At 46.2% G+C, this 19,390-nt stretch overlaps 1 protein-coding gene across 5 annotated transcripts in view; it reads right to left on the reverse strand.

Annotated features, from left to right (window-relative positions):
- Positions 1-19,390, reverse strand: part of usp25 (ubiquitin specific peptidase 25) — an 87,006-nt gene that overhangs the window by 51,040 nt on the left and 16,576 nt on the right. For 3 of the 5 annotated variants that reach the window (XM_039005486.1, XM_039005485.1, XM_039005488.1), the window contains exons 2-6: positions 4,129-4,206; positions 3,551-3,752; positions 1,621-1,744; positions 1,196-1,358; positions 466-552 (exon numbers count right to left, since the gene is read on the reverse strand). In XM_039005486.1, the coding sequence (XP_038861414.1) occupies positions 466-552; positions 1,196-1,358; positions 1,621-1,744; positions 3,551-3,752; positions 4,129-4,206 (654 nt within the window). The remainder of the gene's footprint in view (positions 1-465; positions 553-1,195; positions 1,359-1,620; positions 1,745-3,550; positions 3,753-4,128; positions 4,207-19,390) is intronic. The other 2 variants (XM_039005490.1, XM_039005487.1) reach the window with 1 other exon arrangement.

A 19,390-nucleotide genomic window follows, 5' to 3' on the forward strand; every position in this document is an offset into this window, starting at 1 on the left:
GTGTGCTTCATCACATCCTCTTCATCCACCCTCCTTGTGGCTAGGTGTAGAGGTAGTGAATCAACTGGGCAGTCAGGGGGCAGTGTGAACCAATGGAACCCGAGGCAAGAGCAGATCACACTGCAACCAAATAGAGCTGTTGCTTGGTGAGGGCACTGATTTACAACCCAGAATGTTGAGTCTCTCATCAGAGGGCCAGGACCTCAGGGCCAGGACCTCAGGGCCCAGCTCAGAGGCTAACAGGAAGGACAGCTGTCCAGCTGAGGAGCCATGGGCCTCAAAGGACACAAGTCAAATACTCAGGGGAGAGAGCTAATCGGACCTTTCCCTGGCTGTCGCCTATAAAAAGGTTTAACCTGTGTTCCAGTGCCACTATCTCTGGAACGTATTGGTCAGGGGGATTTGGGCCTAAGCCTCCTAGCTGAGTGTTGATATGTATTGTTTGGATGGGTGGTGGTGGTTCACCTTCTGGTTGCGAGGCAGGTCCTGGACTCTGGCAGGAGGAGAGTAGTGTAGCACCAGCCTCTGGAACTCCAGCAGGTTGAACAGAGACTGGAAACAAGGAGACAGAAAGAGAAACGAGTCCGTTTTACCGAGTGACATTCATTTAGCTTTCAACCAGCATTAAACATTTTTGCAATATCAAAAGAGATCATGGAAGTTCCTATATAGTGAGGTAGTCAACATCGGTTTTACTATGGCTGTTATCACCCTGTTACTGCTAGCTGTATTGATATGACGAATTACAAAAGAATGTTAGCAGAGTGATGTGACTAAGTTCGAAGTTACAAACCAAACTTCCATTCCTTTTGATAAAAGGATTAAATAATTACAAAAGAAGAAAGATTAGTGGAGTTGTCACTTGATTTCATCATCTGCTTTTAGTAAATCTCTAATTCTGGGATCAGAAGGAGCAGAAACGTGGGACTGTGCTGTCTCCTTAAGGAGGCCCAATACACACAGGGGCAGGGACCATGTGACAATGTATCCAGTGCTCATCCAGCTCACTTAACCCTCTACCAGGGAGTCTTTAGAGTAACAACAACGTAATCCCTACCTTATGACAGGCAGGGCTGGAGTCTCCAAGAGCTGTAGCACACTGTCATTATAAATACAGGGCCTATATATCTAATGAATTACATTGACATAGGATGCTTTGCGTTGTATGAGGGGTGTGTTTGTGTTGAGTCTCCACCTGGATGACGGCGCTGAACCAGCAGGTGTTGCCCACGTTCTTTAGACCCACAGGGCAGTTCTCCATCCTCTTCCTGTCGTGGGGATTGGGCGAGTCACTCCACACTTCCGTGTGTGTCCGCTTTAGGCTTGCCTTGTTCTCTGCAATGCTGGCCTCCAGAACTCTGCAAAGAGCACAACATAACACGTTTAAAAATACACACACTTTAATCAAAGGACATTTATTATGTGCAAAACCCCCAAAAACCATAATGTTGACATTTAGACATTTAAAACAAAGATTAGCAAGTCTGCACAGTGCCTTGTTCAACCTGATTCGAAAGTGCATTATGTTGACATGTCACCACTCAAACCTTCCAGCTCCCAGTATGCTCCTCCTCTCCCCTCAGCCCAGCCAATAACATTGTGGTGTTGAGCCCAGTCTACCTGCTGATGGCCTGCTCCTCATCAGTGATGCCCGTCTCCCTGAAGGCCCGGCTGGACTCCTCCAGGCTGAGAGCGATGGCCCTCTGGAGGTCATCCTTGTCATCGCCAGTCAGGTCAATCACGTCTGAAACAACACACACGTAGTCCTTTAATTCATTCATACATACCCGTTCAAAAGTTTGGGGTCACTTAGAAATGTTGTTGTTTTTGAAAGAAAAGCACATTTGTTGTCCATTAAAATAACATCAAATTGATCAGAAATACAGTGTAGACGTTGTTAATGTTGTAAATGACTATTGTAGCTGGTTACGGTGGGAGGCCCCGGTGCACTGGCAGCTTCATTAAATAGTACCCGCAAAACACCAGTCTCAACGTCAACAGTGAAAGGCGACTCCGGGATGCTGGCCTTCTAGGCAGAGTTGCAAAGAAAAAGCAATATCTGAGACTGGCCAATAAAAAGAAAAGATTAGATGGGCAAAAGAATGCAGACAATGGACAGAGGAACTCTGCCAAGGCCAGCATCCCGGAGTCACCTCTTCACTGTTGACGTTGAGACTGGTGTTTTGCGGATACTATTTAATTAAGCTGTCAGTGAGGTGTCTTTCTCAAACTAGACACTCTAATGTACTTGTCCTCTTGCTCAGTTGTGCACCCGGGCCTCCCACTCTTTCTATTCTAGTTAGAGACAGTTTGTGCTGTTCTGTGAAGGGAGTAGTACACAGCGTTGTACGAGATCTTCAGTCGCTTGGCAATTTCTCACATGGAATAGCCTTCATGTCTCAGAACAAGAATAGACTGATGAGTTTCAGAAGAAAGTCTTTGTTTCTGGCCATTTTGAGCCTGTAATCGAACCCACAAATGCTGATGCTCCAGATACTCAACTAGTCGAAAGAAGGCCAGTTTTATTTCTTCTTTAAATCAGAACAACAGTTTTCAGCTGTGCTAACATAATTGCAAAAGGGTTTTCTTATGATCAATTAGGCTTTTAAAATTATAAACTTGAATCAGCTAACAACGTGCCATTGGAACACAGGAGTGATGGTTGCTGATAATGGGCCTCTGTAGATATTCCATTAAAAAGAATCTGCCATTTCCAGCTACAAGTCATTTACAACATTAACAATGTCTACACTGTATTTCTGATCAATGTGATGTTATTTTAATGGTCAAAAATGTTTGACATTTCTAAGTGACCCCAAACTTTTGAATGTTAATGTACATACATACATACAAGTCCTAATTCTATGCTGAAATTGAGTTAAGTGCACACATTACAAGTTAAGATTCAGGCCTTACTGACTTAATAATCCCTCTCGCATAAGTGTCAGGGGAAAGGGCAAACCGACAATATCCTTTTCATCACCGCTTAAAAAGACACAAAGGGAAGAGGAGAGCCTAAGTGTACAGTAGCCTTTAATGTTAGAAAAGCCTATAAAAAGATGAAGGTTAGTCATCAGAGTAGTAAATGGAGCACCATGGTTTTCCCCTCCTCCCAGACTACTCTATACCCCTTAGACTGGGTTAACTAGGTTGTTTTCCTTATTTGACATGTATCCGAGGAAGCGTGTAAGTTCATTAAATCAGGCCACTCCCGCATTAAAGTCAAAGGGGCGTGTCAGGATATATGACCTTCTCTGGTGGTCCTGAACAGAGAAGGATATGCCTCTGCACGAATTATCGTGCCCATCTCAGAAAATTCCCCTGAAATGACACCATGTAATTTCAACAAAATAACCCCTTGTATTGCATGAGAGCCAGGAGGCATCCTGCTAACAGACATCCCACTCAGATCTTAATACTACGTTAACTGCTCACTTAGAGCTTCAATACCAAAATGAATGGGAACAACTGGAAAAATATGATAGAAATGGAATCAGTGGAGATGTTTTCTTATGCATACACATGAGATGAGGTAGGTAGCGGTACTCACTAGTATCTCCCTGGCTAGGGACTGCCCCGGGCAGCGCTGGGTGAGGTAGGTACTCACTGGTGTCTGCCTGGCTGCCCACGCTGATGTATCTGTCGTTGCCCACCTGGGTGGTCTGGTAGTAGGTGGCCTCATCCTGCTGGGGCACCTTGGCATTCTTCTCCGTCAGAAAGGCCACCGCCTCCGCCAGGTCTCCATGACTGACCTGCAGGGACAGCAGGGTCACAGCTAGACAGTCAGAGACGGGTTGACTGTCAACATACCTCTTCTGGGAGATCAATAAAGCTTATGGGCTGATGAATTGGTTGAATATAAATAAATGTGCAGAACTCCCACTGGAGATTATAGAACATAAACACTAAACAGTAACATTTTAAACCGTGTCAAACCATTTACAAATGCATCCCTGAAAATCAGTATCAGCTAGGGGAAAGATTGACTATTTTAAACAACCTTGTGTCGGACTAAATATCAACACGATCAGACATTGCAAATTGAGAGATTTTAAAAGAGGTGAATTAGACAGGGGAGATGTGTGAGTCACTAACATCACTGTATCCGCACCGCACTGTGTTTGTTACCTGCAGGGCCTGCTGAAGTAGCTGTACGTCTGTGGTGCCTGTGACCTCCCTCAGCTGGTTCAGCAGAGTCTGCTGATGCTGTCAGGAGACACACAGGTCATCAGTGAGACAGGCAGAGAGAGCGAGAGAGGCAGGCAGAGAGAGAGAGAGAGAGAGAGAGAGAGAGCGAGAGAGGCAGGCAGAGAGAGAGAGCGAGAGAGGCAGGCAGAGAGAGAGAGCGAGAGAGGCAGGCAGAGAGAGAGAGCGAGAGAGGCAGGCAGAGAGAGAGAGCGAGAGAGGCAGGCAGAGAGAGAGAGCGAGAGAGGCAGGCAGAGAGCGAGAGAGGCAGGCAGAGAGAGAGAGAGGCAGGCAGAGAGCGAGAGAGGCAGGCAGAGAGCGAGAGAGGCAGGCAGAGAGAGAGAGAGAGAGAGAGAGCGAGAGAGGCAGGCAGAGAGAGAGAGAGAGAGAGAGAGAGCGAGAGAGGCAGGCAGAGAGAGAGAGAGAGAGAGCGAGAGCGAGAGAGGCAGGCAGAGAGAGAGAGAGAGAGAGAGCGAGAGAGGCAGAGAGAGAGAGCGAGAGAGAGAGCGAGAGAGAGCGAGAGAGAGAGCGAGAGAGGCAGGCAGAGAGAGCGAGAGAGGCAGGCAGAGAGAGCGAGAGAGGCAGGCAGAGAGAGCGAGAGAGGCAGGCAGAGAGAGCGAGAGAGGCAGGCAGAGAGAGCGCGAGAGGCAGGCAGAGAGAGCGCGAGAGGCAGGCAGAGAGAGCGCGAGAGGCAGGCAGAGAGAGCGCGAGAGAGAGAGAGCGCGAGAGAGAGAGAGAGCGCGAGAGAGAGAGAGCGCGAGAGAGAGAGAGCGCGAGAGAGAGAGAGCGCGAGAGAGAGAGAGCGCGAGAGAGAGAGAGCGCGAGAGAGAGAGAGCGCGAGAGAGAGAGCGCGAGAGAGAGAGCGCGAGAGAGAGAGCGCGAGAGAGAGAGCGCGAGAGAGCGCGCGCGAGAGAGCGCGCGCGAGAGAGCGCGCGCGAGAGAGAGAGAGCGCGCGCGAGAGAGCGCGAGAGCGCGCGCGAGAGAGAGCGCGAGAGCGCGCGCGAGAGAGAGCGCGAGAGAGAGCGCGAGAGAGAGAGCGCGAGAGAGAGCGCGAGAGAGAGCGCGAGAGAGAGAGCGCGAGAGAGAGCGCGAGAGAGAGCGCGAGAGAGAAAGAGAGAGAGCGCGAGAGAGAGAGCGAGAGAGCGCGAGAGAGAGAGCGAGCGCGAGAGAGAGAGAGCGAGCGCGAGAGAGAGAGAGCGAGAGCGCGAGAGAGAGAGCGAGAGCGCGAGAGAGAGAGCGAGAGCGCGAGAGAGAGAGCGAGCGCGAGAGAGAGAGAGAGAGCGAGCGCGAGAGAGAGAGAGAGAGCGAGCGCGAGAGAGAGAGAGAGCGAGCGCGAGAGAGAGAGAGAGAGCGAGCGCGAGAGAGAGAGAGAGAGCGAGCGCGAGAGAGAGAGAGCGAGCGCGAGAGAGAGAGAGAGAGAGCGAGCGCGAGAGAGAGAGAGCGAGCGCGAGAGAGAGAGAGCGAGCGCGAGAGAGAGAGAGCGAGCGCGAGAGAGAGAGAGCGAGCGCGAGAGAGAGAGAGCGAGCGCGAGAGAGAGAGAGCGAGCGCGAGAGAGAGAGAGCGAGCGCGAGAGAGAGAGAGCGAGCGCGAGAGAGAGAGAGCGAGCGCGAGAGAGAGAGAGCGAGCGCGAGAGAGAGAGAGCGAGCGCGAGAGAGAGAGAGCGAGCGAGAGAGAGAGCGAGAGAGAGAGAGCGAGCGCGAGAGAGAGAGAGCGAGCGCGAGAGAGAGAGAGCGAGAGAGAGAGAGAGAGCGCGAGAGAGAGAGAGCGAGCGCGAGAGAGAGAGAGAGCGCGAGAGAGAGAGAGAGCGAGCGCGAGAGAGAGAGCGAGCGCGAGAGAGAGAGAGCGAGAGAGCGAGCGAGCGCGAGAGAGAGAGAGCGAGAGAGCGAGCGCGAGAGAGAGCGAGAGAGCGAGCGAGCGAGCGAGCGAGCGCGAGAGAGAGAGAGCGCGAGAGAGAGAGAGCGCGAGAGAGAGAGAGCGCGAGAGAGAGAGAGCGCGAGAGAGAGAGAGCGCGAGAGAGAGAGAGCGCGAGAGAGAGAGAGCGCGAGAGAGAGAGAGCGCGAGAGAGAGAGAGCGCGAGAGAGAGCGCGAGAGAGAGCGCGAGAGAGCGCGAGAGAGAGCGCGAGAGAGAGCGCGAGAGAGAGCGCGAGAGAGAGCGCGAGAGAGAGCGCGAGAGAGAGCGCGAGAGAGAGCGCGAGAGAGAGCGCGAGAGAGAGCGCGAGAGGGAGCGCGAGAGGGAGCGCGAGAGGGAGCGCGAGAGGGAGAGCGAGAGGGAGAGAGAGCGAGAGAGAGAGCGAGAGAGAGAGCGAGAGAGAGAGCGAGAGAGCGAGAGAGAGAGAGAGCGAGAGAGAGAGAGAGCGAGAGAGAGAGAGAAAGCGAGAGAGAAAGCGAGAGAGAAAGCGAGAGAGAAAGCGAGAGAGAAAGCGAGAGAGAAAGCGAGAGAGAAAGCGAGAGAGAAAGCGAGAGAGAAAGCGAGAGAGAAAGCGAGAGAGAAAGCGAGAGAGAAAGCGAGAGAGAAAGAGAGAGAAAGAGAGAGAAAGAGAGAGAGAGCACAGTACAACAGCAAGCAGCTGACACTAATTGAGGAGTCCATAAACACAAACTTTTGGCAAAATTGGAAAAAACTGAAAAAATCTAAACAAGAGGAATTTGCGATACAAAATGGTGACATATGGACAACCCATTTTAAAACACTCTACAACACCGTTCAAATTGACACAAACGCAGAACAACGCCAAATTCATGAGAAGTTGAATGGATTAGAAAAAGCTATAAAGGACAATAAAAATCCATTGGACTCCCCAATTACTGACTAGGAGCTCTATAAGAAACTTCAGGCTCTCAAATTTAAAAAGCATGCGGACCTGATGGCATCCTAAATGAGATGCTCAAAATCACTAGTGCAAAATTTCAAATTGGCTATATTAAAACTGTTTAATTTGATCCTGAGTGTAGGTTATTTCAGTGACATCTGGAATCAAGGACTCATAACCCCAATCTTTAAAAACGGAGACAAATTGACCCTAACAATTACAGAGGCATTTGTGTGAACAGTAACCTGGGGAAGGTTTTCTGTAGTATTATAAATGTAAGAGTTCTAAACTTCCTTAACAAGCACAATGTCTTGAGTAAAAGCCACATTGGATTTATACCAAAACATCGCACAACTGATCATATTTACAACCCTACACACCCTGATAGATAAACATGTCCACCAAAATAATACCAAAATATACGCCTGCTTTATCGACTTCCAAAAAGCATTTGATTCTATTTGGCATACAGGACTGTTCTACAAAGTTATTGAAAGTGGTGTAGGGGGTAAAACATATGACATAATTAAATCAATGTATACTGGAAATACGTGCAGCATTAAAATTGTCAAGAAAATAACAGAATTCTTTAACCAGGGGCGGGGCCTTCGTCAGGGTTGTAAACGGAGCACTGCACTCTTCAATATTTACATCAACGAATTGGCCACTATTCTAGAAAAATCCTCAGCCCCTGGTGTTAGTCTCCACAATTCAGAGGCTAAATGCCTACTCTTCGCAGATGACCTATGCCTGCTGTCACCCACAGCACATGGCCTACAGCAGAGCCCTGGCAGTAAATCCCAAAAATACTAAAATAATGATTTTCCAGAGAAGATCCAGATCTCAGGGAATTAGACCAAAGTTCTCAATTGGTACAAAATATATAGAGTACTGCACACACTACAATTACTTAGGTTTAAAAATAAGCTCAACTGGACACCTTAATGAGGCAGTGAATAAACTGAGAGAGAAAGCACGCAGGGCATTCTACGCCATTAAAAAGCTAATTCAAATTGAAATACCTATTAAAATTTGGCTAAAACTAATTGAATATGTCATTGAACCAACTACACTTTATGGCAGCGAGGTGTGGGGTCCACTTGCAAAACAAGATTTCCTCAAATGGGACAAACACCCCATTGAAACCCTGCATGCAGAGTTCTGTAAGATTATCCTACGTGTCCAGAGGAAAACTACAAACAATGCATGCAGGGCACAATTAGGCCAATATCCACTAATAATAAAAACTCAAAAAAGAGCAATTAAGTTTTGGAAACATCTAAAATACACTGACCCCCTCTCATATCACTACCAAGCCCTGCAATGCCAAGAGCTGAGCAAAAAAAAGAGTCCCCTCATCCAGCTGGTCCTGGGGCTGAGTTCACAAACCTGTTCTACTAACACACTGAAGCCTCAGGACCAGAACATCCAATCAATCAGGATAAACCAAATTACAACACAGTCAAAACAAAACTATATTGCTTACTGGGAAACACAAGCACAAACACAAAGCAAAATGCAGTGCTATCTGGCCCTAAATCGACAGTACACTGTGGCTAAATATTTGACCATGGTTACTGATCAAAACCTTAGAAAAACCTTGACAAAGTACAGGCTCAATGAGCACAGCATTGCCATCGAGAAGGGTAGACACAGGAAAACCTGGTTCCCTGTAGAGGAAAGGCTGTGCAACCACTGCACAACAGCAGAACCTGAGACGGAGCTGCATTTCCTGACAAAATGTCAAAAATATAAAACAATTAGAGAGTGTCATTTCCCTAAATTTGAAACCCTTATTCAATGTTTCAAAGACCTCTCTGATGAGAGTAGGCTACCAGTCCTGTTGGGGGAGGCAGAGAGAGCGAGAGAGGCAGGCAGAGAGAGCGAGAGAGGCAGGCAAAAGAGAGAGAGCGAGAGAGGCAGGCAAAAGAGAGAGAGCGAGAGAGGCAGGCAAAAGAGAGAGAGCGAGAGAGGCAGGCAAAAGAGAGAGAGCGAGAGAGGCAGGCAAAAGAGAGAGAGCGAGAGAGGCAGGCAAAAGAGAGAGAGCGAGAGAGGCAGGCAAAAGAGAGAGAGCGAGAGAGGCAGGCAAAAGAGAGAGAGCGAGAGAGGCAGGCAAAAGAGAGAGAGCGAGAGAGGCAGGCAAAAGAGAGAGAGCGAGAGAGGCAGGCAAAAGAGAGAGAGCGAGAGGCAGGCAAAGAGAGAGAGAGAGGCAGGCAAAGAGAGAGAGAGAGTTTTGAGTTTTTATAAAACCTTTATTTTATACTCAAGTGTTAACATAAATAATGACACACTGCCTTTTCAGAAATGAAACAACAAATGTAATTCCAAAAAAAAATTAAAAAAATAAAAATACAAAAGAACATGTACATTCAACTTATTTCATCAACAAAAAATAATTTCCCCTCCTCTACAAAACAAAGCGCTCCTTCGTAGGCCAACTTCTCCTCAAACAATGGGAGATCTTTTACAGCTGAGAAGAACTCAAAATCCACTTTTATTCTTGCTTTCACTAATCCTTTAAAAACACATCTTACATCCTGCCCATATCCCGTTTCTATCTTATGTTTCCTACTCAGAAAAATTGACATCTTAGCTTGTCCCAAAATAAAATTTAACAGTTGACATTTTCTTTTCTGTTGCTTACTATATTGAAACCCCAAAATAAAAAGTGTTATTGAAAATCTCCCCTACAGCTTTAAACAAAGATTCCAGCATTTCCAATAGAGGTTTTATCCTCTCACACTCCATAAAACAGTGAAAAATGGTTTCTCTTATATTACAAAAAGGACATCCATCTCTAACATCTGAGTTAATAACAGATACAAAAGCATTAACTGCAATGATGCCATGTAAAACCCTCCATTGCATATCACCAGTACCCTTTTGTAACGGTGGCTTGTACAGTGCTCTCCATGCTGGCTTTACCTTGTCATCAATGCCCAATTTTACCCTCCATGGAGTGTCTTTTCTATTTTTCAATTTATCTTTATTCAACACCTTGACACACCCCCTATACAAGTCCTTCCCATTCACCTCATCCAAACCCACCTCCTCCAACCCTCTCAAATCCAGCAATAACGCCTTTCTTTCTGACTCTGGGATATTTGGTGTAATCCCTAGTCTTGGAAATGAGACGTCTTCATCTTGTACCTTCTTCTTTTGGCTATTAAGCATGCCCCACTCTTCCGCTGACAGAGCCTTCCTGCAGCTTCCCAGCAGTTGTCCGACAATCCTTTCCGACCTCACCCCCAAATGTTCAGCCACCCGTCTTCCATCCATTAAGGCGGGCCCAGCCATGGCCATTAACTGTTTTAAGGTGATGATTTTGCCCTTCACCAGAATCTTGGAGAAATGTGGAACAGCTGCAGTTGTACAATCCAGTCTTGCCCCATACACCAGAGGTTCCTCCAACAGCCAATGCACTGACTCCGCTGAAGTTCGTCTGGACACCTTCATTATGCTCCACACTCTGATAAGGCCTCTGTAAAACGGAGGTACTCCCTCCCTAGAAATCTGGCTACTATCAACCAGAAATAAAGCCTTCTTTAAACCTAATCCTCCAACCCGCTGTAATACAAGACCTGCCACCCCTCTCCACACCACATTTTCCGGTCCATAAAGCAACCTTTGAATAAACTGAAACCGGAAAGCAGCAGCCCTACTAGCAAGATGTACAAGACCTTGTCCCCCCTCCTCTTTTGACAAATACAAAACACTTTGTGGAACCCAGTGATATTTATCCCAAAAGAAATCCACAATAATTGCCTGTATCTTAGCCAGAAGGCCAGATGGTGGTTCTAAAACTGACAACCGATGCCACAGTGCAGAGGCAATCACATTGTTAACTATAATAGTGCGCCCCCTATATGACATACGAGATAGCAACCAACGCCATCTCCTCATCCTCCCTTCCACCATTTCAACCACCCCAATCCAATTTTTTTTCCATAGTCCCCTCATCTCCTAGGTACACTCCAAGATACTTAAAACCTCCCTTACACCATTCCAGCCCCCCTGGCAAAGCCATGATCCCTCCAGACCATTCTCCAATCTGTAAAGCACAACTCTTTTCCCAATTTACCTTTGCAGAGGATATTCCCCTAAAACGATCAACCATTAGACTCAAACTATCCACCTCCGCTTGATTTTTCACGAAAACAACTACATCATCAGCATAGGCTGAGAGACGAATAGGAGGAATATCCTCTGAAAGGTACACCCCTTCAATGCGACTTCTAATGCTATTTAGTAGTGGCTCTATAGCAATGGCATATAACATTCCTGACAAAGAACATCCCTGCCTAATACCTCTACACACTTTAAAAGGAGCACTCAAACCACCGTTAACTTTCAATACACTTTCAATGTCACCATATATCACCTGTATCATGGCAATAAAACCAGAACTGAACCCAAACGCCTCAAACGTGTGCCATAAATATTGATGTTCAACTCGGTCAAATGCCTTTTCCTGATCAATTGAAATTAGACCAGCATCCAACCCAATAGCCCTAGAGACGTCCAAAAAATCACGAATCAGAGAAATATTATCCCCTATCTGCCTGCCAGGAACACAGTAGGACTGGTCCGTATGTATGATTTGCCCCATCACCTCCCTCAGCCTGTTGGACAAAGCCTTTGACAGGATCTTATAATCAGTGCACAATAAAGCCACCGGCCTCCAGTTCTTCACCTCCCTTGGGTCACCCTTTTTGGGCAGTAGGGTGAGGACAGCCCTTCTGCAGCTTATTGGTAGTAACCCTCCGGTTAAACTATCATTAACTACTGCTAGCCAATCCTCTCCCAACATAGCCCAAAAAGACTTAAAAAAGTCAACGGGAAGCCCATCAATGCCTGGTGCCCTTCCATTTTCCATGCCTTTTAATGCAGTGTATAACTCCTGTAAAGATAATGGTTGCTCAAGCTCAACCTGAGCTTCTGCAGCCACCTGTGGGAGCCCATCAAGGAACTGCTGTGTCACTGTTTTATCCTCTTTGTACTCACACTTGTAGAGCTCAGCATAGAACTCTACTGCCCTCTTTCTAATTTCACTAGGGCTAGTGAGCTCTTGTCCAACAGCTGATTTGAGACAATGAATAATTTTTCTTTGTCCATTCTTTTTCTCTAAACCAAAGAAAAATTTGGATGAGGCATCCATTTCAGAGATTCCCTGAAACTTACTTCTCACCAATGCCCCCTGTGCTCTGATACCCAGCAGGTCTGCCAATGCAGCTTTTTTCCTCTTGAGGGCCTGAGTATGGCCTCGATCTCCTGTAGTCTCAACCAACGTCATGAGTTCCACTATTTCAAACTCTAGGGCTTTCATTGATCTGGTGATATCCTTGGTGACATTCCTCGTGTATTGATTACAGAATTGTTGAATCTGGATTTTCCCTATATCCCACCACTGTTGAAGGGATACAAAACTGGCCTTTTGAGACCTCCACCTCTCCCAGAAAAAACTAAAACATTTCCTGAAGTGAGCATCACTCAATAAAGTTATATTAAAATGCCAGTATGCGCTTTTGGGTTTTACATCGTTAATGAACACCACCTCTGTTATTAAACAATGATCAGAAAATCCCACTGGGGTTATCACACTTGATTTACAGACCTGAGATTGATGCTCAAAACAATAAAACCTATCTAACCTGGCCATAGAGATGGTGTTCTCTCTCACATGCGCCCAGGTGTACTGCCTTGTGCCTCCATGTTGACTCCGCCAAATATCACACAGTTCATGTGTTACAATGAGGCGTTTTAAAAAAGTCCTTGAGGCTATATGAGGTTCTTGGTGATTTCTATCGAAATCGCTGACTGTGCAGTTAAAATCCCCAGCAATAAATAAATAATCTTCATTGTTACATTTCTCAATGGTATTTGATAATGTCTCTAAAAAACATACCCTCTCAACTGCCACCACTGGGGCATATACATTTATCAGACACATAGTGATGTTTTCATACCTTGCTCTAACTTTTAATAACCTCCCCTCAACTACCTCTTCAACCTCATATGACAAAGGCAAAAACCCTTTTGAGAACAAGATAGCCACACCCCCACTTTTTGAGTTTTTATGACTACACACCACTGTCCCCCCCCCCACTCCTGTTGCCACATAACTTCATTTTCCAAATTACTATGCGTTTCTTGTAGAAAATTTATGTCACTTCCCTTTCCCCTAATTAACTCATACACTATGGCTCTTTTTTTACCATCTCTTGCCCCATTTACGTTTAAAGAAGAAATCTTAAAACTGCTCATGGATGAAAAAAATATACAGAGGAAGATACAGACACCACATCTCTTTACAGAGTTAAAGCTGCAACTGAACTCTTTCATTTTCTTTAGAATTTACATCACTTATCACTCTCGTGACCACTTTCTTGAGTCTAGCAATTTCAGGGCTTGTCAAATCTCCCCCTGTAATTTTTGACATCAGAAACTTTGCTGATTCAATAAACAATTCACTTTCAGGGGAAAAATCAGTTACATTGTAATCCTGCATATATTTCTTCCCTTTTGTCAACTTCAGAAATTGACGTACCTTCTCAATCCCATACCTCCCTTCCACCCCATTTATCTCGCTATTTTGTTGTGACGCGTCAGATGACTCACTCTCGCTATCCTCTCCAGAAGAAAACTCCACCATCTCTACAACCTGTTCATCCTCAACTGATTTATCAATCTCTACCTTCCTCTTAGAATTAGACCCTTCACCACCCCTTAAATTCTTCCTCTTACTCCTCGGTACTTTGAAAACAGCTGCTTCCTTTTCCGTTATTTCAATCTCCTCTTGACCTCCAATTTCATTTTCCAGCACCACCTCAGCGACGGCAGTCGCAATCTCACCGACTGTTTCCCCTCCCTCTTTGTTCTGATCTACCACAATTGCCCCCGTATCCACAATGCCTTCCTCTCCTACTTTTCCAACCACATCTGCCCACCTTCTCCCTTCCCCTGCACCCTTAGCATGTTCATCCCTTCGCGGTGGTGCGTTAGCTGCACCAGCACTAGAGCTACTACCGGGCTCTGCGCGCTCATTCTCGGGACAACTACGCACCAAATGCCCCTCTCTTCCACAGCCAAAGCATTTCATTGATTCAGTAGAAGCGTAGAAGACATAATCAAATCCATCAATCTTAAAACTGAACGCTAAATTCAGTTCATCAACGTCCTTTTTTAAGATCATATGCACTTGTCTCCTATGAGACACGACATGTTTCAGCAACGGAGATTTGCATCCAAAAATAACCTTCTTTATTGTAGATACGATTTGACCATGACGAGATAACTCTCGCTCCAACACTTCATCTCTAACAAATGGTGGCACGTTAGAAAATATAACTTTCTTCGCCGGATTCATAAGCGGAAATACCGGCGTCTGTGTCTCCCGCAACACAACACCCCTCTCAACTATCTTATTCACCTTTTCAATGGAATCTAAGAATATCACTACAGCGCTATTCATCCTTGAGGCTGATTTGATGCTATCATACCCAATGATAGCACCCACAGCCAAACTACATTCTTCCACTGAACACCCGGCCGCAGCAGGAATCTTTACTCCATGCCGCCGACTAAGTTTTTCAAACTAAGTAAATTTCATATTTTTTTGTTTTTAGAATGAAACACTCTAATCGAAAAAGAATTCCAGACAAGAAGTGATGAACAACAACTCTATTCATTCAGAATAGGAGAAAAACTTTGCGCAGCAAGTTAAGAAGTTTTGAGTCTAGCTAGCTACACAACAAAGACCTAGCCAGCAGACTAACAAGGTAGCCAGAAGAAACGAGCTAGAACAAACCTAGCAAGTGTGAGGATCTGTGTTTATTGCGCTATAACCCAATACTATATCACATGTGATTGAATATTAGCAACTGTTGGCTTGAGTGCCTGTGTGTGTGCTGGAAGTAACATTTTGCCCCAGATAGTGTGCTGAGAAGCTGTGGTTAACCTTGAGCGGGAACAGTATGCTTTCTATGCAGGTGCAAATAGCTCAAACAGTGTTACAGAACTGTCTGACCTCAGTCTCTAGGGTGTGGGAGCGTAATCTACACAGCAACAGCAACAGCGCCGGACATCTGAAGCGCTGTGAGGCTGGGACCAGTCTGGGCGCCAACGCCAATGATAGGCCAGTAAGTCTAAAACCACACTGAGCCTCTACTGTGATAGGCCAACAGACGGGTTGGAACTACTTCTATCACAGTATAATAACTGTTCTTTGTACACATTTTAGCAGTTCCCTGCTTTACCCTGCGTGGTGATACAGTGAACCCGTATATACGAAAATTGCATTTACCATTTATCGCTTTAGTTTAATAAAAATACTTAAAGTATATTCGGTGACTCTGAATCACATTTTATCCTGATACCAGATTTGAATTGACGCAACCATTGACACAAGGGGAGTTAATACAACTACATCAAACGACCAAACTGAGTGAGTAAACCACAAAGGAGCACGGACTAACTTTAAACATATCTTCTGTTTTTTGTGTAATGATTTGTCACTCTTTTTTCTGGTTTTTGAACTAAATTAGAGCTAGCTAGCAACAGCAGCAGACAAACAAACCGGTTGCTATGGCAATGGGGCAGCAGAACAGAGCAGCAGCAGCAGTAGTAGCAGAGCCCACAGGCACCATGTTCCCACTCCCCCTCAGTGCTGAATCCATTCTCTACCCTCCAGAAGCCAAAAATGACACAACGAGGAAAGCTTTTAAACAGAAACTACTAAAGGGGAGGCCAGAAACCCTTTTCACAGACCTCTACAAAAACGGTGATGTGAGTAATCTCATCTTTCTCACTGACCAGCCAAATGCATGGCACTCAGCAGTCTGCTCTCACTACCCATCCATAAAGAAAGAGGGAATCTGTAATTGGTGGAACTGAAAGTCAAAGAGACAGACGACCCTGACAGCACCATGATAATAATCAACCTCTACAAGACTGGGACTGTCATGGTGCGTAAGGTAATATTAGGCTGTTTGAAACAGACTTTCAGACCATTGAGGAGAGAGCGGAGAGAGAGAAGGACACCACCAGTGACATGTCCTCCCACAAGACAAACTCCACCAGCACCACCCTCACCCCTACTATCCCCACCCAACAAGGCACATCCAGCACCTCTCTTCCCACCATAGTGGAGGACACGCCCCAGGAGGAGAGCGACCCCCTCAGTGCAGAGCAGGCTCAGGCCCTCCTCACCACCATGGCTGCCATGAGGGATGAGTTCACCAAACTGGAGGGGGAGGTGGTCCTGCTGAGGGAGAGCGTGAGCAAACAGCAACCAGACAACCACACCTTAGAGGAGCTCCTAACCAAGGTGAGGACAGAGCAGGACAACAGCCTTGCAAAACAGCTGAAAGAGGTTCAGCAAGAGAGAGACAGACTCAAGAGAGAGCTGGCTGATCTAACAAACAAGGTGAGAGAGCTCCAAAAAGACAGGCAGAGCAGTAATAACGATCTGACCACACTAAGAGAGGAGCTACAGGAGAGAAAGAGAACAGAGGACAGGCTGAAGGAGCAGCTCTATGACCTGCCCTCACACAGCAGAGGAGCCCACCTCAACCAGCCAGGCTTCCCCAGCCCTGCCTGCTGCACACCTCCTCCCCAGCCCACAGAACAGCCTCCCACTGACAGCGGCACCGGCACAGACCAGCACACCCCAGCTCCAACACCCACCAGCCCCCCCTCTGCCCCCTCCAGTCCAGAAGAAACACTGGCTGACATCGTCCTGTTGATGGACTCAAATGGGAAGTTTGTTCAGGCGAATACATTTTTCCCTAGACACAAAACGAGAAAGGTGTGGTGCCCAACAATGCAGAGTGCCATGGAGCTGCTTGATAAGGCCCATCTTGGGTCGCCAAGCCACATAACCATACACACGGGAAGCAACGACCTGCGTGCTCAGCAGGAGAGGGTGGCGACTTCACTACGGGGAGTGATTAAGAAGGCCTCCTAATCTTCCCCAACTCAAGAATCGTGGTATTAACCCTTCTACAGAGGACGTACTTCCACCCTGCCACAATCCAAAGGATAAACGCCAGCCTCTCCCGGGACTGTGCCCTGCGACCCAATGTACACCTGGCCCACCATCCCACCCTTTGATGGACTGTCTTTATGACCATGCTCACCTGTACAGGGAGACAGTCCCCATCCTTGCCAAGACTCTCAAGGACGTCGCTTTAAACCGCAGCCCGACCTCTCCACCCAGGAACAGCAGAGCAATCTCCACCCCGCCGAGATCACCGAGACAACACCCCGGACTAGCACCCTGGACCCCCCAGCCACGACCACAGCACCACCAACCTCAATGCCCACCATAGCCAGCACAGCACAGACCACCCCAGTCCAGCTTCAGACCCACCCAGACGAGGCCTACCACCCCCCTGCCCCCCACCGCAGACCCACACTTGGAGGAGCCACAGCCCAGCAGGCAGAGCTACGCACAGGCTGTGAGAGGAGCAACTGGCCCATCCCCCACCAACGAAATAAGTGACATTAACCTTTTTGGACTAGGGGCAGTATTCAGAATTTCAGATGACTTATGTGCCCAAAGTAAACATCCTGTTACTCAAGCCCAGAAGCTAGGATATGCATATAATTGGAAGCATTGGATAGAAAACACTCTGAAGTTTCTAAAACTGTTAGAATAATGTCTGTGAGTATAACAGAACTGATATGGCAGGCGAAAACCCGAGGAAAATCCATCCAGGAAATGGGATTTTATTTTTTTATGCGAGTGGTTTTCTATTGAAAGCCTATTGACTATATAAGGGTTTTGGGCACAGATTGTAGTTCCTATAGCTTCCACTAGATGTCAACAGTCTCTAAAGACTGTTGACATCGTGGAAACCATAGGCTTGTTTTCTGAAAAACGACGAAGAAAAATACCTTTTGGTAAGTGGTCTATGGAATCATGCAATACTGTTTTGCGCGCGTGACTGTGTGCTCGCTCTTCGTTCTTTTTCCTTTCTATTGAATACGCTATTGTCCGGTTGAAATATTATCGATTATTTAGATAATTGACAACCTGAGGATTAATAATAAACATCGTTTGACATGTTTCGACAAACTTTACCGGTACTATTAGGATGTATTCGTCTGCATGTTTTGACCGCCTTTGAGCCAGTGGATTACTGAACAAAATGCGCCAACAAAACTGAGTTTTTTGGGATATAAAGAGGGACTTTATCGAACAAAACGACCATTTATTGTGTAGCTGGGACACTTTGAAGATCTTCCTCTGTTGGCAATCCAAAGGTAAGTGATTTATTTTATCGCTATTTCTGACTTTCGTGATGCCTCTTCTTGGTTGGAAAATGTTTGTATGCCGTAAAGCCTTTTTGAAATCTGACAAAGCGGCTGGATTAACAAGAAGTTAATCTTTTAACCGATGTATAACACTTGTATTTTCATGAATGTTTATTATTACTATTTTTGTCATTTGAATTTGGCGCTCTGCAATTTCACCGGATGTTGTCGAGGTGGGACGCTAGTGTCCCAATGAGCCCAAAAAAGTTAAACAAATGCTGAGTCTACTATGCTCACATTTGATAGGCCGAGGGTCATGGTAAGATGAGCACAAGACCTCCACCATCCTCACACTACATCCACCCAAGTGGCATGACATAAATGTTATCTTAAATGATAAACAAATTACATTTGCATAATAAGAGTTTACGTTAATTGAAAAATCCTATTTTAATAGTTCTTGTTGGATTGTGAGTGTTTGTCTCATTTTGAAGGTAAAGGAAAGAAAAGTGATGAAATCTTTTTACGTTGCATGTTGGAATTTACAAGGATTGAAGTCCTCTGCTTTTGGGCTAAAGAGCAGAAACCCAGACTTCCTGAAAGAAATTGATGATGTTGATATTGTAGTACTACAGGAAACATGGTGCAGAGGTGATGTTTCCACTGGCTGTCCACTAGGTTATAGGGAGATAATCATACCATCCACTAAATTAAAAGGAATCAAACAGGGCAGAGACTCAGGGGGAATGCTAATATGGTATAAATCTGATCTAATTAATTCAATCGAATTGATCAAAACAGGAGAATTCTTTATCTGGTTAAAAATCAACAAGGAGGCTAACTTTACAGATAAAAACGTCTTCCTCTGTGCCACATACATTCCCCCGTCAGAGTCACCCTACTTCAATGAAGAGAGTTTCTCCATTCTAGTTGGGGAAATTAGTCACTTTCAGGCCCAAGGCAACATACTGGTCTGTGGAGACCTGAATGCTAGAACAGCAGAAGAACAAGACACTATTAACAGTCATGGGGATAAACACCAACCTTTCCCTCCCCACATACCCCCACAGAAATAACAATGACAAAGTGAAAAACAAAAATGGAGTACAGCTCGTGAAGCTCTGTCGAAAACTGGGTCT

This window comes from Salvelinus namaycush, chromosome 12 (assembly GCF_016432855.1).
Source record: "Salvelinus namaycush isolate Seneca chromosome 12, SaNama_1.0, whole genome shotgun sequence".
Lineage (NCBI taxonomy): Eukaryota > Metazoa > Chordata > Actinopteri > Salmoniformes > Salmonidae > Salvelinus > Salvelinus namaycush.